The following is a 22,513-nucleotide window of genomic DNA, read 5'->3' on the forward strand; positions in this document are numbered from 1 at the left end:
AAATATGTCGTTCTTAAGGCTTCTTCTTATAATTCAAAACAAAGTTCTTATTACTTTGCAATATAGTTCAAGCCCAGCTGCAGAAATAACGTCATTTTTTTAATATAATTCACTTTTATATAATAAAATCAGAGCAGGGTGGTAATACCGGCGCAAAATATGTTATTGTTAAAACTGCATGTTATATTTTTAAAGCAAAATTGAGATTAATTTTTAATATCATTCACTTTTACTTAAAAAAATTAAAACAGGATGGCAACACTATCGCAAGGTATTGCGTAGTTAAATTTGTTCCCTATAATTTTAAAACAAAATTCATAGTATTTTGTAATATAATTCAACTTTACAAAAAAACACTGTAAAAAATTATAACTGTATGGCAACGTCAGCACATAATATATCATTGTTAAAGCTGTTTCCTATTTTCATAAAACAAACTTTAAGTTAATTTTTAATAATATTCACAGTTCAAAAAAAAAATAGAACAGGCTGGCAACCCTATCGTAAGGTATGTCTTTGTATAAACTGCTTCCTATAATAAAAAAATCATATTATTTTGTAAAATAATTAAACATTATATACAAAAACTTTAACCGAGTAGCAACCCCTGCACAAATTCAACTAATTTCGTAGTACAAGTCCATTTTACATTAAAAATTTATATAAAAATATTTTAAATTAAAAATTTATAAATTTATAACAGAGTGGTAACTCTAGCGCAAAAAAACGTCGCTGCTCCTTAAAATTAAAAAACAAAGAATATTCGCAATATTTAGTAAAATATATTTTTTATGAAAAATTTATAACTGAGTGGCAACGCCAGCGCAAAATATGTCACTGCTCCTTAAAATTAAGAAAAAGAAATATACGCAATATTGTGTAAACTACTTCAATTTAATTTTTTTTAATTAAAAAAATTTAGCTGAGTGGCAACTACAACTCAAGGCATAAATATCACAATTCATAATTTTTCTTTATACATTATATTTCTTACAATTTGCTTTCTAGATTTCTTTAATAAATCTCTGACAATACCTTAAAATATCTAAAATAATTAAATTAATAGTTGGCAACCCTACATTAAAGTGGAAATAATTGATTTTTTATGATGCTGTTAAAACTGTCAATTCTAATTTTAAACTCAAATTAGAATAATTTTGTATAATTAAATTTTTGTTTCTAACATGTGGCAACGCTAAATTACAAACATTTAAAAATTATAATTTTTTTCGGTTTGAGAAATTGTACTAATTATTTCACATAAAAATACCAAATTTCTCTTTGGCTTTAAGAAATTGCTTTAACACTGAAAGAACTTGCTTGAACACTGAAATAATGTATATGAGAAAAGTTTTTTTTCCATAACCATGAATCACCCTGTTCAATCGCAAAGTGTGCGCCATTACCGAAGCGAACCGTATATATGTATAGGTATATATAATATGAAACCCCCCGAAAGCTGTACTTCATTTCAGCGGCTCTCCTCAAACCTGTTCAAGACATGTTTAATGCAGTTATTACGAACAACAGCAACAACAAAACCACTTAATTACGAACAATCAAGCTTTAAATTAAGCATGACACATTATTACAAGTCGCCAGCTGGCAAGTGAGCTGCTTAAAATGGCGTGGCGAAGAAAGCGAAAATCTGTCAACTGTATGTACATACTGCATATCTATGCTATAATATGTCGTCGTTGAATAAATACCCTTTTTAAGGCTACAGAACTTTATCAACTTAGAAATTCTTACAAACTCTTTAAGGCTGCCTTCTTTCAAGGTTCTAAATATGTTATCGCGCTGGTTCGATATTTACGCACTGAATTAGTGAGCAATTCGCACACTTGCAACAAAATAATACAGTTATATGGTACTCTTAGAATTTCAATAACTGCAACAGAGAATTGTGAGTACAGCTGGTATTTTTGATTTGCACTACCCGTACAGTAGAGAGGCTTCAAAGCGCTAGCAGCCTGGGAGGAAAAATTTGAGGGGGTTGTAAGTGCAATTTTTTTAGGAAAATGAGATGGTGATAAGAAAGTCTAGCATTTGCGCGAAAATGAGATCATGATGAGATATTAGAGCATTAGCACGATTCATACCCGAAACTTTAACCAAAATTTGTTGAGTCAATGTATAAGAAATTTTAAGATTCTATACTATTTATCTGGTGCCAACTCGATTATTTCCATTACCAGAGCTGGATAGACGATTCAAATTTTCGATAGCTTCACAACCTTTATTATATGCTTTGTGTCACTCACCTATTTGTCTCTGTGATAAAGTATACACCCTAAAACATTTCTTCAGCATATACGAGAATTTCGTGACCACGAATTTATTAAAAACATAAAATTTCAAGTCTTTAGGAGCGAGAATAGCATAGACAAGATTCATACCCGAAACTTTAACCAAAATGTGTTTAACCGATTAATAAGAAATGTTGAGACTATCCGCTGAGGTAATTCCATGAGAAGCACACAATTTTAAGAATGCTCGTTCTTCAAATATTTTTCTTGGTAAAAATAGTCTCGTAAATAATGTCAGCCTAGAAATCCAACGCAGGATAAATCTTGCCAACAGGTGCTACTTCGGACTGAGTAGGCAATTGAGAAGCAAAGTCCTCTCTCGACAAACAAAAAAAAACTCTATAAGCCACTCATAATTCCCGTCCTGCTATATGGTGCAGAGGCTTGGACGATGTCAACAACTGATGAGTCGACGTTGCGAGTTTTCGAGAGAAAAGTTCTGCGAAAGATTTATGGTCCTATGCGCGTTAGCCACGGCGAATATCGCATTCGATGGAACGATGAGCTGTACGAGATATACGACGACATTGACATAGTGCAGCGAATTAAAAGACAGCGGCTACGCTGGCTAGGTCATGTTGTCCGAATGGACGAACACACTCCAGCTCTGAAAGTATTCAACGCAGTACCCGCCAGGGGAAGCAGAGGAAGAGGAAGACTTCCACTCCGTTGGAAGGACCAAGTAGAGAAGGACCTGGCTTCGCTTGGAATATCCAACTGGCGCCACTTAGCGAAAAGAAGAAACGACTAGCGCGCTGTTGTTAACTCGACTATAATCGCGTTAGCGGTGTCTACGCCAATTAAGAAGAAGAAGAAGAAATAAACAGCTGACAAGCCCACACTAATTGCCATATGTACCGCAATCTTCTCAGGAATAAAAAAAGTAACACCAATCCAGAAAAATTTTTCACGAGTATAAAAGAAATAATAATAATCTAGGAATTTTTTTTTGCATTTAAAATTTTTTAGTATAGGTTGTCAAAAAAGTGTTGCGGTATTTTCGCTAGTTGGCGCTGAAAGCGCGTAGTTCTAGTTTTATTCGTCGTATCGGGTCGTGCTATACCTTTTTGGAAAGCTCATTTCACGCGCTAACAGGTGTTTGATTGATTGTCGTTTCTTTTAAGTCGTTCGTGAGTTATAGCGTCGCAAACATGGAGCAAAATAAAGAGAAAATACGGCATATTTTGCAGTACTACTCGTACTACGATAAAGGCAAAAATGCATCTCAAGCCGCCAATAAAATTTGTGCAGTTTATGGACCCGATACAGTTTCCATTTCCACCGCACAACGATGGTTTAAACGTTTTCGTTCTGGTGTAGAGGTGGTCGAAGATGCGCCACGCTCCGGAAGGCCTGTCGTCGAAAATTGCGATAAAATCGCTGAATTGGTCGAAAGAGACCGGCATAGTAGCAGCCATAGCATCGGACAAGAGTCATCAAAAATTCATTTAAATTTCAATAAAAAAAAATTCAATAAAAATACCGCAGTACTTTGACAACCCATTATTAAAAAAAATCATATTTCTTATGTTAAATTTTCCTACAAGATAGACACAACATCTTCATTTCACTATAGTGTATGTCGGTAAAAGCCTTGCCACTGTTGCTTCCACTTCAGTCAAACAGCCAATTATCCAACTTCGTTGCACAAAGCCGAAGTGCAACGCGTACACACAAATCCACACATACATACAATAGCGTTTAAATGAAGAAAACGAAATGAAATAAAGCCATAGAAAGAGTAACTACTTTTATTATTCTCTATGTTTGAGTGTGTGTGTGTGATGAAAAAAAGTTAATACACAAGATAAAAATGTATGTATTTAATTGTATAAAAATATGAATGCGCATACTGTTGCACAACATGCCAGTCGCCTACACAGCAGCTTTCTCTCCGAGCAGCAAGCACCGCGGCTTACATATTATGCAGCGTTTGACTATAAGCAGTCTTTGTTATAGAAAAATGCAGAGGCTTCTTTATTCTTATATGCTATATACACATACATACATATACAGAAAACTATGTATAAATATGCAAATAGCATTTACTCAACTATGAAAAGGAATATTAAAATGTATACATGCATTCGCACAATATCCTTTATGGTATTATAAAAGCAAATTTCCTGTATTTGAAAGAAAATTCCAAAACAACTTGTAAGGAGTTTTCGTATAGCAATAATATGATTTTTAAGTGTCGTTTCGACCTCTTTCGCCAAGACAAAGAACGGCTCGAAGTAAGGAAAATATTGCCGCCGTTCCGGCCAGTATTGCTGAAGACCGCAATTTGTCGATTACAAGACTTTTAAGAATTGGGACTGTCTCAAACCATAACAATAAACCATAAAAAGAATTTGGGCTTGTATTCTTACATATATGTAATTGTATTCACATAATTGTTCCCACTCAAGAACTTATGCCTTTGAACCACCGTAAACGAATTTGCCAATTTTTCCTTCGAACAACTTGAAAACGATAACGATTTTTTAAGAAAATCATCCTCTCCGATGAAGCTAGTTTTCATCTGAATGGTGCGGTAAATAAAATAAACTGTCGCTTCTGGTGCGAAGAAAACCCACAAATAATTCGTGAACAATCATTACAGTCACCTAAATTGACAATATGGTTTGGTTGTCGGTCTGGGGGAATCATCGGTCCATACTTCTTTCGAAATTAAGCTGATGACACCGGAGTGCAGTATAGATCGCTGATAACCAACTTTTTATGGCCGCAATTATAAAAAATTTATCTTGAAAACATCACCTACCAAAAGGACGGGGTTGAATGCCACACAGCACGTGACACAATCGAATTATTACGGGAAAAGTTCAGAGATTCGATTATTTGAAGAAATTGTAACAGTGAATGACCTCCAAGTAATTGTGATTTAACACCTTCAGACTACTTCTTGAGCGTTTAGTTTAAGTCACTCAGACACTCTTCAAGCTTTAGAAATCAATATTGAAAGTCTTTTTATGGCATACGACTTGATCAGGCAACTGGACCGCAGAAATTGTTCTCTATTTCATTGAATAGTACAGGTTCAATGGAATATTGTCGTAATGACTTCAGCCAACTACATTAGATCTTAGCGAAATGAACGAATCTTATGACGATTTTATAACTCGCCTACATACGACAGTCGGTTATAAGTAACCAGAACGAACCCGGAGTTTTATCCAGCCAAGGAGTATCAACGCCGAAACATTCGTTAGAAATGTTTTGTGCCGCTTTTTCAAAAAAAAGGTGGTTATAAGATTTCAAAGAAAGTAGACTTCATTTAATTCAATAGAGCAGGTTAAAATGAGTCTGGCCGCATATAAATATATTGAGACTGCTAAGTGAGTTTCTTCGCCAATGACGAAGTTATAACTCCAATTGAAAACAAGTTAAACTCCTTTTGCTGTTTGGGGTCCACTCAACGTGAATAAAAGCTCGCCTGGACTTTGGTTGTAGATAATATGCCGACTTATGATAGAAAAATTGTCTGCTGATAATAATAGTTTGTCAAAAAAGTGTTGCGGTATTTTCGCTAGTTGGCGCTGAAAGCGCGTAGTTCTAGTTTTATTCGTCGCATCGGGTCATGCTATACCTTTTTGGAAAGCTCATTTCACGCGCTAGCACGTGTTTGACTGATTGTCGTTTCTTTTAAGTCGCTCGTGAGTTATAGCGTCGCAAACATGGAGCAAAATAAAGAGAAAATATATATTTTACAGTACTACTACGATAAAGGCAAAAATGCATATCAAGCCGCCAATAAAATTTGTGCAGTTTATGGACCCGATACAGTTTCCATTTCCACCGCACAACGATGGTTTCAACGTTTTCGTTCTAGTGTAGAGGTGGTCGAAGATGCGCCACGCTCCGGAAGGCCTGTCGTCGAAAATTGCGATAAAATCGCTGAATTGGTCGAAAGTGACCGGCATAGTAGCAGCCGTAGCGTCGGTCAAGAGCTGGGCATGAGTCATCAAAAATTCATTTCAATTTCAATAATAAAAAAAACAAATTCAATAAAAATACCGCAAGACTTTTTTGACAACCCATTATCAATTGGAGATCAATTAATCCAATTAAGTGGACAGTGGCAGGACTAGCTTGTCTATATATATCTTTATCTTTAATATAGTGTCCGCTTATTAGATTTTCCTTAATAAGCAGCAATGGCCAATATGCATGGTTAATGGAGATGTCCGCTTAATAGAGCGTCAGTTTAAAAGAGCTTTCGCTGTAATTTCGAAGTATACGTAAGTTTACAAAAATTAATCATACACGTATGTATACATTTTAGGCCGAGCTTCATATCCTACTAGGCTTCCATCGCTGTTAATACAGACACAAACTAAAATTTTACTATTCGAAATCCACTTATATGTTTAAAATTAGACGGCGCTTATCCAAAGGTCTCCATTGTGGAAAAATTTTCTGCCGTACTTTTGTTCAGCGCGACTTCGAACCCACGATTCATTAGGCGAATGTCATGAACTTTAATCACCCGCATACGTTCCCTAAATTTACTAACCATATCAATAAAATTACCTTTCATAAAAATATAAGCAATTTAATGGAACCAAATATGCTTCAGGCATGACCCATTAATATTATTATGCCAAATTCTACGGTATAAAATCTTTAAATTGGCGATTTCTTGCCATTATTCGCCTTTTCGAATTCATGCATTGAAGAAAATGTTCGTCACTAGTCGTCTACTCGCCAAGATTTGCGCATTAGTTTTCGCACTTTATATAATTATATGTGAAGGTGGGCAAGAGGACGCTTGGAATTGCTTAGAGCCCCGATGTTGCTCTATTGACTTTAGCAAAATGGTGGTAACGGTGGATTTCTTATGTAAGTACGGTAACTAAACTACAAAAAAAAAAACATTTTTCTATTATTTTATTTTTGTAAACGCAGTGTATGCGTGTGGTGAAAAGGTGGATAATGAGTGGACGTATAGTTTGTTTTTGGACACCGGCGAAGAGATGGACTACATTGCCTATCATCCATATCAGGCGTTGGACGAAACACAATACTGTGGTGAAATTTGCGAGAAAATCTTGGTTTGCATAAAATCAAACACATTCAAGGTGTCCGAGGATATGGGCGGTTCCGCCGAGTGGTGTTTCCAAGGAAATGTTGATGTGAATAACGACACTATATATAAAGAAGAAAATATTTGTTTGACTTTCCACGAAGATGTCGTTGATATACCAAGTAACGTGGTGACTTTCCTTTCAAGTTCAAATATTTGGTAAAATGTGGCCAGTACAGTAGATATTTTGAACGTTGCGGAGAGTACATATATGATTTGTAAAAGTCTTTGCATAAGATATTTTTTTCGCAGCAAAGGTGTAATTTTAAACAATAAAATATCAAAATTAAACGAAAAGTTATTTCTGCTTTATATTGGAACGGATGTCTTTAAACAGGAATCACATCTATTATATTGCGCTCTCTTACTCTTTTCCACTATCTCTATAACTATCTCTATATCAAAGTTTTCTCGCTCTTTTTTGCTATCGTCTGCTCTCGCCTTTTGGAAGAGAAGAATCACAAATATTATATTGTGCTGTCAATTACTCTAAACTTTCCTTTTCAAAGCTTTCTCTTTCTTTTCTGCTATCGCTTCTTCTCACTCGCCATCTTCTTTTTTTCTCTATAATTTTCTATACCCAATTTCTTTCCACAATTTTCATTGTGTAAAAGTTTCATATTAATTTCAGAAATTATGGTTTTTTGTAGCAGCCGCATAAAGAACTGAAACTGTCATGGTTTGTTGTGGATCGATAAGTACTACGGAAGCTCTAAATGTTGGAAAAAAATTTTCGAAAGGGATTTTCTACCAGCAAATCTCTTTCAATACTATTAAAGATCAGCGACTTCTCTAAGATTCTTCGCAGATTCATCTAGGTATATATTGGTTATCATTTCATGACATCAGTCGCAAAATTTTCTTCATTTGAAATTCTTAGGCTTGGCTCACCCTATTGTACATATATATGTAATCTTACTATATCTCAATTTCTCCCAGACAATCTCTTTTTAATTGTTTTAACTTTTAGTTAAGTTTTGCTACCAAAATGTACCAATTTCTTCTTGAAAAGGGTTTCTTTGAGCGCCAACAATTTTTTTTTGCCTCATTTGCTCAACGATTCACTACGTTCTTAGCCGAAGCACAGAGCAAAATGTCGATAAAGACGAAAAAATATGCAATGTGTAAGCAAATATTAATAAATTGGTCAAATTTTTTATTACTTCGTTCGCTTATGTACACATTTGTTATTCTCAACAGCTTTATATAAAGTTGTGTTCAATATTCCCATTGTGAACTCATATTATGCATGTGAAAAAGTCCTGAAAGCACATATGAGATTACGCAAGAGTTGACTCGGCGATCAAGCAGACATATCGGCTTTTGAAGTTGAAAAATCTGTCATCGAGATTTGAGCTCCCCTGAACATATTATAACGCAAGTAATTCTTTTCATTTTTAAACCCATATAGTGCATATATCACGATCTTGACAGAAGCATGGCAATGAAAATCAAAACCCGATGAAACGCGCTACCCGGCTGTAAGTCTGGAAAAGTCGTGAGTAACACGGTAGATCGGAAGTACACAAAATTCCTATTGGCACTTGATAGAAGAGACTGCAGAAAATTATCAAAATACTACTGGTCACTGTCTGGTGGCGGTGGTGGTGGTCGAGAAGACTACAGAAGAATATGGAGTCCCCACGGTATGATACACTGGAAGAGGTATCGATATTGAGGCTGCAGAGTTTGTTCGCATCAAGCGCAGGCATCCTAACTACTCCTTTTGGGGATAGCAACTAAACTCCGTCTGGTATCGCAAAGGACCAAATTGATGTATGCGCGGCATATTATCTTTCCAGATTAACCTAACCTAATCTAAATGTATTTGAAAGCACAATTTTATTATCCAATTTTCGTGTCGAAATTCTGAAGCATCGATCTATAAAATCTTAAGATATACATATGATATTTTGATAGTTTTCTGGAAAGTGAGATTAAGTTACTGACAAAATTTCACATTTTTGACATTTCGGCAGACCTTATTACATACCGTTTTATTAAGAGATGAAATCAAACATCACACCCTCAACTAAAAATAGATATATACATATGTAGATGTAAGCATTTTAAATATTCAATATTTTTTATATTAAATTTTAAGTGCCGGAACAAAGTTGCCACTAATTTGAATTGTCATGCTTTTTTGCAAGCTTTTTCATTGGTATTTTACACGCCACAAGCAATGCGTATTATTTATTTATGTTACTTCCTCACTTGAACATCTTAGAAATGTTATTATGCCGCTCTAAACACTTCCGCTTTTTTATATTAAACTCGCTGGTTCTTAGTCTAAGCTTCGTATTACTAATCGAGTCCAAGAAAGAACACGCATGGCACTGCATGGTGGAGAAATGCTGCTCCATCGATTTTAGTAAAATGATGAGATCCGTGGATTATGTGCGTAAGTTGATATAAAATATTTTTACTGTATACTCCTTAATCTCTTCTTCTTTCTTCCCCACAAAGTTTACGCCTGTGGCATAAAGAAGGGCAAGAAGTTGCATTACAAGCTTTATCTTGACAGCGGCGGCAAAATGGATCTCATTGCCTATGAGCCCGTAAAGCAGCTTGATGAGACGGAATATTGTGTTGCTGTTTGTAATGTTGCTGAAATTTGTTTTAAAAGCACAACATTCACCGTAACTCCTAATAATAACGGTACGGCTGAATGGTGTTTTGAAGGCAGTATTGTTGTGGAGAATGAAACTGTATTTTATGAAGAAAATGTTTGCATAAAATTTTATAATTCAACAGTGGAATTTCCGCCATATATAGAGGAGTATATGAAGGCGCATAAGCTTTGGTAGAATGCGAGAATGATCCATTACTTTATTTGTAAATATTGTAAAATTGCTGGAAAAATATTGACAATTTTCAGACAACATGGAGAGGCTAGGATTAAATAGGGTAGTACGATACTTAAGAACGCTTGAAGCATTTTCAAACGCTTTTTAATAAACGCATGTCTCTCTGGTGGCTATAATGTTTCGAGATTAAAGGTGTAACATTTCAAAACCCCCTCTTGAAAATTGGGATCAACTTTAAATGCAAGGGCACACCTGAAAGCAGCTCTTACTAGAACGGGCTCCATGATCATATCCAATAATTGTCCTTAGCTTTAGCAGAAACTTTGGACGCTCTATACCTATGTTAACTAACCCCTTATTTCTTAAATAAATCTAGCCGGAAATTTTTTTGTACCGGATTGTTCGGTATAAAATTCAGACGATTTGGTAAGCTTTAGGTAAAACCATTGATAAATTGAATGAAAAAATTTGTTAAGTAGAAAATAGTAAAAACTATTAAAAGAATACCATCAAACCCAATAGTTTTAATAAGGCTTATGTTGAAAATTTTGTGAAGAAGGTTGCCACCTAAGTCGGAAAATTTAAAAATATAAAAAATAATTTTAATATGAATACTAAACTGAAAGAGAGAAGACATAGAGTATATCTCGAGAGAGGGTTGCCACCTGTTTTCCAAATTTTTATTAGAAAATTTTATTATGCGAAATATGAAAATCGAGCTATGTACATATGTATATGTGTACATAGTTTTAAGAAGGTTTATACTTGCAAATTTTATGCAAAAAGTTGCAACCTATTTTAAAATTTTAAATAAAAAACTTGATAAGTAAAAAATATTAAAAAAGACCATTAAACCAAAAAGCTTTAAGAACGTTTATGTTGAACATTTTATGAATAAGGTTGCCACCTATTAGCATTTTTAAGTCTGAGAAATTGAAAATGTAAAAAATAATTTCAATATGAGTACTAAATTGACAGACACACGAAAGTATATTTACGAAGAAGGTTGCCACCCGTTTTCAAATTTAAAGAGCAAACTTCACAAAGTGAAAATATTGAAAAAATATGGGTAGTATGCTCAAAGGTTTCAGAAGGCTTAAAGTTGAAAATATTTCTAAAAAGGTTGCCACCTGTTTTGCAATTTTAAGTGAAAAACTTTTTAATTAAAAAAAATAAATGTTGCTTAGATATACATATAAATAATAATTAAAAGATTTGTAATTGAAATTAAATTGATGAAGGTTGCCACATAGTTTAAACATTTAAAACAAATAATGTATAAGATAAAAAATCTTGCAATAAGAGTACCAAAGAGATAAGTTTAAAAAAACACGGTTTCTGAAATTTTGAATTCGAAATATTTCGGAAGAAAGTAAAAATGTTGTGAAAAACTTGCCAACCAAAAGATATTAAATAAGAATATTACACTAATTAACTTTAAGAATATTTACAGTTGAACATATACAGTTACGGACAATAAAATAGAATATCCATGGTACTAGTTTTCCGTTCTAAAAATAAAAAGATTGCTACATTATTGGAAATTTTAAGCTCAAAAATTTGAAAATATTTCTTGAACAGAGTTGCCACATGTTTAAAAAAACGTTTGAATAAAAATACTGTTAAAAGAGTTTTATTTGAAAAAAATTTTAGACAATGTTGGAATAAGTGAAAAGAGTATAAAAAACTTAAATTTAAAAATATTTCTTGAACAGAGTTGTCAAATGTTTAAAAAAAACACCTTAGAATTATAAAACTTTTAAAACGAGTTTTATTTGAAAAAAATATTTCAAATAGTTGCGACTAACAAATAAATAAAATGAATCAATTGAAGAGCTAAAAATGTCAACGCTAAAATCTCTCAATTTAATTTCGTATAAAAAACGTATGAATTACTTTAAAGCATTAAAATCAATCAATAACATAAATTGTGAAAGCAAGTTCACATCCTCAAACTTCCACAAAATTTTCCAATGTCTCAATTTCACATAAAAAAACATAACAAAACCATTTGAATCACCTAACAAACTCGTGAAGGTCACCGAAGTGACGTGTCAATCATTTAGTGCTACGCGCAAACTTTCTTCGACGCACACACACGCGAGAACCGACCAAAAGAACACAGCATTGCCTAAGCTGCCGATCGTAAAATTGACGAAAACTTTTGATTAAGCACACAAACACCGGCTTTTATTACATTTTTATAGCAGCGCTGAAGTCGTGAAATAAAAAACGCTTAAAAGTTCACTACAAATTAGGAAATCGGTAAAGTGGCATTTCGCCAAGTACATGCTTAGCAAATAAACACATTTTTATGAGCCACAAACATTTCAACATACTCAGCTTATGCAACAACTAAAAAATAAAAATAAAATAAAAAGTGTGTAGCATAGATTACTTTATATAAAATATGAGGTGCAAAAAGACATAAATAAACGCATTGGCACATTATGCGTGGCCGCCGAACGCAGCACTGCCACAACTTTGTTATTCATCTGTACCTTCTTTATTTCATTGACTCTGAGGCGGCGGCATTCACGCGCGCACACATACGAAACATTCTATAAACTGTTTGGCAAAGTTGCTCATTGATGCTTGGAGTGCAAAAAAGCAAACAATGTGTGTTTACTTTCACGTTACTCATACGACGCGTAATACCTGACACTAGCAAACGTGCGGCTTTCATGTAAAGACAAATATTCACACATTCAAAAGTATTTTTTATCTGTGTTTTTTGTGGCATACTTTTCGGCTGAACTCTAAGCTATCAATTTTCGTTTTGTGCATAACAAAACTTATGGTATTGAATTTGTTTTTCATATTTATAGAAAAATTTGAGTTAGTGGTTTAGTTTGAGCGTGCTGATTCATGTAAAATAACGTATAGAAAGGATTCTAATAGTGGTTATCTTCAGTTCAGCTTATAGAATTTTTACGAGTCCAACGCTTCCAACATAGTTTAATCTGTTCAAAGATGTTATATTGTTGCATATATATACACAGACGCTTAAAAAAATGTAAATCCTGTTTTACATGAATAAGCATCCATAGACTCTAGCACTGAAATAGAGTTTTCCATAAACATTAAAATTAAAAATAACATTATAATATTTTACATCGATATTCTAAATATGTAGTTTTTGAGTTACAACCTTCTAAAGCATAATCCCTCAGTTCAATCAACTTCTTTAGTTGTTCGGTTACTTCGTTTTTCTCAAAAGAAAATTTTTCATTATTGCTTGAGTGATTACTCGTAGACAAATGATCCCATCAGAGGTTGAAGATATTTGAAACAAAGTTACCACCTGTTTTGAAATGCGGCTTTTATAGATTGTAATAAAAACAAAGATTGCCACCTATTTGCAATTTATGCGATAAAATATGTGATAATAAGTATGAGTATAGAGTATTGGTTCTAAACTAAAAAAGTTTCAAAGGGCTTAAAATTTAAAACATTTCAAAATAAAGTTGCCACCTGTTTTAAAATTTTAATTTTGAAAATATATATCCAAATATAAAATATGCATATCCAGCTAAGTAGTTTTTGGTAGGTTTGTAAATTATTATTTATGATGAAGTTGCCACCTATTTGCAATTTCTAAGTTTAAGAATTATAAGATAAAAGAGTATTATTATTGAATATTGGTACTAAACTAAAAAAGTTTTAGAGGGCTTAAAGTTGAAAACATTTTAAAATAAAGTTGCCATCTGTTTTAAAATTTTTATTTAAAAAACCTGTTAACATTCAAATATTAAATAAGCATAACCAATTAAATAGTTTTCGGAAGGTTTGAAAGTTAAACTTTTATGATGAAGGTTGCCACCTACATATGTATGTACTTGTATTTTTCAGCCAAAAAATATATAAGATAAAATGTATCAATATTGCTACCAAACTTTCAAAAGGCTTGAAGCTAAAAATATTTGTGAAAGAGGTTGCCACCTGTTTCTAAATAAAACATTAAAATCTTAAATATGATTAATGAAAATATAAATATAAAACTAAGTAGTTAGGAAAGCTGAAATTTGAACATTTTTTGATGAACACTGCCACCTGTTTGCAGTTTTTAAGTTCAGCAATATATGAAGATCAAAGAAACAATATAAAATGGGTACTTAAGTAAAATACTTTCGGCAGAATTATAGTTTTGAAATATTTCAAAAATAGGTTGCCAGCTGTTTTAAAATTTTAAGTAAAAATCCTGACAAGCAAAAAATATTAAATACAAAATGAGATTTTTTATCAACCCAGATAATGCAGTTGCCAATATCTTTGAAGAAGATTGCTACCTAATTGAAAATTTAAGTCAAGAAATGTATGTAGGATAAAAAAGGTTGAAATAAGAAAAATGGATAAATAGGATTGCAATTTGAAAAAAATGTGAATAGAGCTTGCACTTGTTTCAAAACAAAATGTTGGAATAAGAAAAAATCTTTAAAAAGAGTGGATTTGAAAAAAAAAATAAATAAAAAAAGTTCATTCAAATGTCAAATAATTCGACACTACAAAAGCATCTAAAATTTGAGAAAATTTTCAACTTTTAAACGCCGTCATTTTGTCAATGTTTTTCTGTTTTTGTACAGTAGGAAAACAGCTTCTGCAAGAGAACTTCTTCCTCTTTATGTTTTATCCACGCAGAAGGCCGGAATCAGTACAGTAGAATCTTTTCTATAGCACTGTCAGAGATCGCGTGTAGGTCGAAACTTTTTAAACTGTTGCACTGGGTTTACTCCTTAATACTTTACTTTTAGCTTGATTAATTTAGATTAAATAGAAGTTCAAGTAACAAAAAAATCCATTTAATCAATAAAAATTTTTATAAAAAAATGGGTTGCGTATACGCCAAGGCAGCCATACAGGGAATGACGAGTTTGCTTACTCATCACAATAATTTGACGCGATTTTTGCTTCAAAAAACGTTATAAAGTAGCTACTATCAGAAAGACTTTGACTCTCAGTACGCACTTTCATTAAAAATCTGTACGGTTATAGAAATTAGAGAGCCTGCTCAAGTTAATGCCTGGAAAGTTTATAAGACACCTACAAGTCTATATATGTATAATTTAGTAAATATAAACAGTTTTAGAAATAATCACCATAAAACTCATTTTTCTGCCTTGCTTGCGGAAGTTTGATTTAAGAATGGCAAAACTTCAACATATTAAAACACGCTTAAGTGCTGATCAAACTTATAGCTGACACGTACCAAAAGCTTTCATCTCTTAGCTAAGACACATACCAAACATAGATATATTGAATTAAATTTTCCGGACAGTTTGAACAAGAGAATCTTAAAGTCTAGTTAATTCTAAATTAAAGTATAAAAAACTATTGGTAAGGTAACATTCAAATTTTGCGTAGTGAAATCATTTTCAGAGAATCATAGAAAAATTGTTTAATCTCCTAGCAAAGTTGCAAACCACGTTCAATGTAAAAAAGTAGTTAAATAGATGCTTAATTAAAAGATTTTATAATCTTCCTATTATTTGCACCTTGACAAATTTTGTTGATTTTCAACAATTGATATTGCAATGATTGTCTCAACTTTATCAAGTAGTAAACTCTTCAATTTGAGGTCCATTTCTACGTAAATGAAGCGCCAATAGTAGCAATTGTAGTTTTCTGTGATCCGAAATGTGCAATTAGGCATTACTAAGTATTACGAGTCCAATATTAATTGTGCATTTATTGCAGCAGAAATGAGTTCCTTGACTCTATAAAAGTTTATTACCCTCCAAGCATTCACATTCAGATACTAAACTCTTACAAATCTCAATGATTTCGTAGCTATTATAGCCTTCGCCAGTGCAGATCTTTTGGCAATTTGGTGATTGTAGCGTTGCTTTTGATAATAGTTCTAGCCAAGCTTCCTGGAGATATTTCATGAATTAAAAAAGTTCTCCATATAAGTAATTATTTTTTATCGACCAGTTTGTATAGCAGCTGTATGATATTGTATTCTGAATAATTCATTCGAAAATATTGCTCTTATTTTGGGTATAAATTCATATTGAATTTCCCTGAGATATCTCGTCAAATAAAAAAATCCATACAACTATTTGATAATAACCGTTTAGTTTGTATGGCAGCTATACGCTCCACTGGTCCCATCTCAACTACTTCAACAATTAAATGATTTCTATGGGAGAAAAGAACGTGTACAAAATTTCAGTTCGATATCTCAAACATTGAGGAAATAGCAAACGTATGTAGGTATGTATATATCGACTCCTAAAATGCAGAATAACGTATCATCAAAGAATTCGAAAATGAGTTTTGTATTGCGTACATCACATTGCGTATGTGTATCATACAATTTTCAGCTTCCTCTATCAGATATAACCAATATATTACCAATATATAACCTTTATATAACCAATATATATTAAATTTATAACCAACATATAACCATTTTATAACCGAAACTCAACTTTTGTTTCAATATTAGTGGTTTGTACGGATATTATATCGTTTTTCCTTCGCCTGTAAACTTAGGTAAAGTGATTTTACGTTATGACTAAGTTGACTCAACTCGCGCTTATATATATGCCAACGAAGGTCTCGTACGTGTTCTTTTGGGTATTACAACTTCGTAACAATCTTAGCATACACATTTAAGGGTTTAATAAATTACCAGACTACTCAAGAGTTAATCAACTTCATAATGCATATAAAAATAGAGAAAAATCCTTGGCCAAAGCGCGCAAGCTATAAATAAAAATATTTTCTATTGCAAAAACTTGCAGACAAATCTCTTTGAACCTTCAACACTTTTCTCTACTTTCCACAAGCCCACCTCAATAGCTCTCTCTTTACTTATATACTATTCATAGCTAAGTAAACATAAGCGCCTGAATTTGCGAGTAGCAACAAAACTTTTGCAGAAAGCATGAAAGGTACACAAAATACGTCATAAAAATATAAAATCAAGGATTTAACATAAACTTCCTAAATATGTATATGTGACACGCACACAAAGACTACAATATCTAATATCTTTACTAATTACTAAATACTAAATACTAAATACTAATATCTTTACATTTTTTGTTTCTGTTTTTAGATTTTTCTAGCTTTGTTCATGGCTACGTGGCACCCACTTAAGCGAAAGTTTTAAATTCTGCGCCTGAAATTGATTTTTGTCGTTGACACGTGAAGCGCCGAAAACCAGCAGCGTCGACACACGCCTTACCTAACTTATCACAGCAATAGAAACAACAAGAAGAGAAAAAAGTTGCAAAATTAGAATGCGCGAAATGCAAAAGAGCGAAAACTTTGCAAATGGCAACCTTGTAAGTTGCAACACGTCAACGTGCCACACGGATACGCCGACAACCAAGCCAAGAAGTCAAAAATGCGCGCTAAGGACATTGACGAGTAAACGAGGAAAATCGAGAGCATAGAAACGGGAAAATGCAGCCCAAAAACAACGAAAAGAAAAAATAAAGTAAAAAAAGAAGAAAAAGAAACAAAAAAGAAGAGAAAAAACAATGTAAACGAAAAACAATTTGAGTGCGCTGACGAAAAGATGCGCAGCAAATCACTTGCAACATGCTGGCAGAACGCAAAGCGCACGAAATTAAGGCACGTCGCACGCTACATGCCGCGCTGTCAGCCGCGTTGCAAGGAATGGCAAGTAGCGCGCCAATTTATCGAAGGGAAAATCGAGTTGCCGCAGCAAACAATGAAAGGCGGCATGAACATAGCAAAGCGGTGAGCAGAAAGCCAAACAAAAAACTAGAAAAACAATTTTTTTTTGCTTGAAATTGAAAAAAAAAAACACCAAAAAAAGAGAAACTAGTTTCAAAAGGTTGCGCGTACAATGAAAATTACGTAGACAACAATGACTTTAAAGTAAATTTGCTAAATCATTACCCGTGCTGCCACGCCCCACAATCAAACATATATACACAAACACACGCGCCGATAACTCATTGCTAACAACGGTAATTCGAGAAAATTACTTACGAAAAAAGCGCGCGCTGTTTAAAGCGAGCGCCAACAAACGAAAAGTTTTAGAAAACTTGCGCCAACGTGACGTCTTCAAGCCGAGCGAACGTGCATCAAAAGAAAAATGCAACGCAAAGTAGTTAAGCAGTAATGGCAGTGTGCGCTGATGAAGCGCTAGTTTTGCTTACCTTTCGCTTTGTTGCTGTGCGTTTGTTTGATTTGCAGTTACAAAGCGCCTTAGTTGCTAATGACCAGCAAACTTTTTCAACTTCCGCCGCTTGTTTTTTCTTGCAACTTGCAGTTACTTCTTAATTAATACTTATGGCAGCTACTAGTTGTATGTGTGTGAGTGTAAATGTGTGTAAATTTGATTAATTTAATTTCAGTGCAAGTACAATTAATTATAGAACTACTTTTATGTTTAAAAAAAAATGTGTCTTTTGTCAATAATTGTGACTATAACAGTTTTGGTCGCGTATACGCCGTGGTAGCCTCAGCAAGAATACCGGTGTTGCTTGCTGATCATAATAATTTATAAAAAAATATTTCTCCTGAACTTTTTCACTTTTATCGCAAGCAAGTTTGTGCTATACCTTTTCAATAATTCCTGTGCTATATCGTGTTGCTCACTAAAACTTTGAAGACTCGTTAAATCCGAGAAATGGCGCAGACAAATGACCGCCAAGATCATGAGATTGAACACCTCTAGATTATTTTCTCTGTGGATATGTTAAATCAAAGGCTTATCAACCAGAAACTTATCGCAGAGCTTATGGTGCTTATCGTATGATACCAAAGCAAGGTCCTATCCTATCAAATAAAATCTCTTCACAATCGGATAAATTTACCTGTACTGACGAAGAACCAATCCTCAAGTATTTTAATACAAATCTTTATTATCACCAAAGTTTTATCAAAATTTTCATAATTTTTTTCTAAACATCGGTTGGAGAGCCTTCGGTGGCTTTTTCATAAACACGCTCCATACCCAAAATATTAACCGAAACATTAGCAAACATTAACCTAAACATTAACCAAAACAATAACCAATGCAATAACCAATACATTACTCAAAATGTGCTAAGATTCTCTGCTAACTCTATGCTTTTTTCAATGTTATCGTCATTGACAGAGGGAGATGAACACTCGCATGAGACAAGTTTTCCGCAACTGAAATACTTGTGTTCACGGCAAATTAAACTCTCCACAACACTTTGGCAACATTTTCAACGATTCTATTAAAAACAGAAAATTTCTAGCAAGCTCGTTGTTAATTTTTTTTCATGGTAAAATTCAGGTCGTAAACAAACTCATCAATTAACATATGAAAATTAGACTTTTCACGAACATTAAATAAGGAATTTAAAATTTATTGATTTTCTTCTTTTTCGAAGAAAATTTCCACCTGTTACCAAATTTAAAATAAAAACTTGATAAGTAGAAAATATTTAGAAATTTGGTTAGTACAAAATATTTAAAAAATAGTGATAAGTAAAAAAATTATTAAAAAAATGTTATGAAGAAAGTTGCCACCTGTTTCAAAATTTTAAATCAAAAACTTGATAAGTAGAAAATATTTAAAAAGACAATTAAGCCAAATAGCTCAAAGAAGGCTTATGTTAAAAATTTTAAGCATTGGGTTGCCACCTGTTTTAAAATTTTAATTAACATGACAATATTACCTATAAAAATAAAATAATAATAAGAAAGTTCATACACGAAATTTTTATGGAGAAAGTTGCCACCTATTTGCATTTTTTAAACCCGATAGTGCATAGGATAAAAACTTTAAAATATGGGTAGTATGTATACTCAAAAGATCTCAGAAGGCTTAAAGTTGAAAATATTTCGGAAGAAAGTTGCCACCTATTTTGAAATTTTAGGTCAATAATTTATTAAACAAAAACATTAAACGTTTTATAACTGACATTAAATTTATAAAGGTTGCCACATATTTTAAACATTTCAAACAAATAATGTATAAAATAAACAAATTTAAAAAAAAAGGACCAAAGAGAAACTGAGAGAGAAAAATTGACTCAGAAGTTTTCAATTCGAAAATACTTCGGAAAAGAGTTACCACCTGGCTTAAATGTATGTAAAAAACTTTACAACCAAACGACAATAAATGGGAATATTAAACTAAATAATTTTAGGGATATTTACAGTTGACCATATACTCGTATTTGAAAAAGATGGAAATGTTAAGCCCAAAAATGTTCAAATTTATTGATTTTCTTCTCAACTTATAGTATTTTGAATAATACCCCTATAAAAACTTTAAACAACATAAGATCCCGTATATCTAACAGATTATAATCATAATAGGTAATTATCCAAAATTGCACAATATAAATGTGTAAATATAGAGCCAGAAGTGAACTTAGAGCTATTAGGGAAGATACAACCATATTTCACGTATTCAGATAGTCCAAAAGGCTAATTGAATCCACTTTTTCACTGAGCCATAAAACAAGCTTTCGTTACTTTGCTAAGACACTTACTTAGCTAAGACACAGACCCAACATTTTTCAATTTCACTTACCATGGGAGTTGGTGCTGACGAGGAGTTTTGGTTGGTGGAGTTGGTGTAAGAAAAACTATTGTTGCGATCAAATAATTATAAAAGTTGCCTAAAAACCACAGCACCTAGCAAAGACGCAAACCACATTTATTATAAATAGTTGCTTGATTAATTATTTGAATTTATTAAGAGCAAAATCTATCACATTTGCCAACACTTAACTGATTTTTATCATCTCTGTAAAAGTTGTTTTAAGTAAGTTATTTTCAGTTTGAGGACAAAAATCTAATCGAACCAAATTTTTCGATGAGCCGGAAAACAAGCTTTCGTTATTTAGCTACGACAATTCTTTCTAGTCAGAATGAAAGGAAAGAAGTTAATATGAGGTCATGACTAAAGCTATAGGAATCAGGTGGGTTCAGAAATTAAAAGTTTTATTTTTTAAGGGCTCGGAGCGTAAAACCATTTCTAAAATGTACTTATTCCCATTCAAAATTTCTTGTAATATGATAAATGACAGCAGAAGCAGTTAACAATTCAATAAGCATAAACAATGAGAACCAAATTTTAACAAAGAAAGAGAACGGAACTCACTTTTTAGGAAGTAAACTAAATTGGGAGCCTCAGAATGAGAAACATAAATACTGTTTTATTTCAGACTCAAGCAAAACTTTTGACTGCTGGCAGAGTTGCTCAGAACAACTTCGAAAATATGACAACTATTTCTTGTCTTCTTTTTGGAAATGAAATTGTACATCCAAATATAAGAGTCATTGCTTCACTCACATGCCATCAAAATGATTGATTTGATCACACCACAAATCGACCGAATAACTCCGAAATCATTCAATCATTCGCACTGCCATTCAGCTAGTCATAATTTCAAAACTTTGCGTATTCAAACTGAGCGCAAATAGTTATCGCCATTTCGTTATTTCGTTATGCATTTTAGCTTTCCAATTCGCATTCGCTTTCACATTTGAATGCTTCGCAAATGAAAAATGATGATGCAGGATGCATTATCAAAGTGCAGGAAACACTCAACGAGCGCAGTTGTTGTTGCTGTTGGCATGTCAGCCAACATTGTCCCAGCAGAGGAAGTGGGAATGTGATTGCGTGTGTAGACGGAAATGTTCGCCGTCAGCGACAGGATATGTTTTGAAGCATTTCGGTTTGTTTCGCTTATTATTTTTTTTATTTTTTGCTCTCATCAGAAATTTGTTTGCAGCGTGTCATTTGTTTGTATTTTTTGGTTGATTGGACAGTTTTGGCAATATGTGTTATTCGTATAGTTGACTCGCTATTTCATTGTATCTTTTGGTATATTTCAGGTGGCATAAATTTGTGTGGGAAAACTATTTATTATTTAAAGCATACCATGTTTCTAATAAGACTAAATGAAATGAAAGAATTAAAAAAGGGGGAAAAATATTGGTACACCATATACCATGTCTACGCTTGCACTTAGATCGGTAGACCTTATCAAATACAAAAACCAATCTTAGACTACCAACTTTTAATAACTTCTTTTCGAAGACACTCCTATTTAGTACTAATTTGCATTACAATCATTATAGTCATCCACGATTCGCCATTTCCTCGAGCTTCGAGCGAAGACAAAACACGGTCTTCGAGTTGGATTTCGGCATATAAGAGTACATCTGTAACTCTTTAAAGTAGTATAACTGAGATTTTACACCAGTTTTATTAATGTGAAGAACTCAATGACAAATCTTTGTAACAATTAAAATACAAAGCTTATTCATCAGTAAAATTTAATAAAATTCAAAAACGTAATAAAAATTAAAATAAGTATAGCTGTAGAATATTC

General features: G+C 33.0%; 3 protein-coding genes across 3 annotated transcripts in view; 2 read left to right on the forward strand and 1 right to left on the reverse strand.

The window, feature by feature from the left end:
* The window catches only part of LOC120768665, a 74,416-nt gene that overhangs the window by 23,947 nt on the left and 27,956 nt on the right, over window positions 1-22,513 (reverse strand). The gene's annotated exons all lie outside the window — the stretch shown is intronic.
* LOC120768666 lies at window positions 6,982-7,652 on the forward strand. Its single transcript, XM_040095444.1, has 2 exons — window positions 6,982-7,154; window positions 7,221-7,652. The coding sequence occupies exons 1-2, from the start codon at window positions 6,995-6,997 to the stop codon at window positions 7,559-7,561; spliced, it is 501 nt and encodes a 166-aa protein (XP_039951378.1). The 5' UTR covers window positions 6,982-6,994; the 3' UTR covers window positions 7,562-7,652.
* Window positions 9,631-10,208, forward strand: LOC120768667. Its single transcript, XM_040095445.1, has 2 exons — window positions 9,631-9,802; window positions 9,868-10,208. Exons 1-2 carry the CDS (start codon window positions 9,631-9,633, stop codon window positions 10,206-10,208), a joined length of 513 nt encoding a protein of 170 aa, XP_039951379.1.

This window comes from Bactrocera tryoni, chromosome 2, assembly GCF_016617805.1.
Source record: "Bactrocera tryoni isolate S06 chromosome 2, CSIRO_BtryS06_freeze2, whole genome shotgun sequence".
In the NCBI taxonomy this organism is placed as follows: Eukaryota; Metazoa; Arthropoda; class Insecta; order Diptera; family Tephritidae; genus Bactrocera; species Bactrocera tryoni.

Coding starts and splice junctions, on each gene's coding strand:
- LOC120768666 (XM_040095444.1), top strand. CDS start 6,995: ATGTTCGTCACTAGTCGTCTACTCGCCAAGATTTGCGCATTAGTTTTC. Junction 7,155..7,220: donor GGTAACGGTGGATTTCTTAT/GTAAGTACGGTA, acceptor TTGTAAACGCAG/TGTATGCGTGTGGTGAAAAG.
- LOC120768667 (XM_040095445.1), top strand. CDS start 9,631: ATGTTATTATGCCGCTCTAAACACTTCCGCTTTTTTATATTAAACTCG. Junction 9,803..9,867: donor GAGATCCGTGGATTATGTGC/GTAAGTTGATAT, acceptor TTCCCCACAAAG/TTTACGCCTGTGGCATAAAG.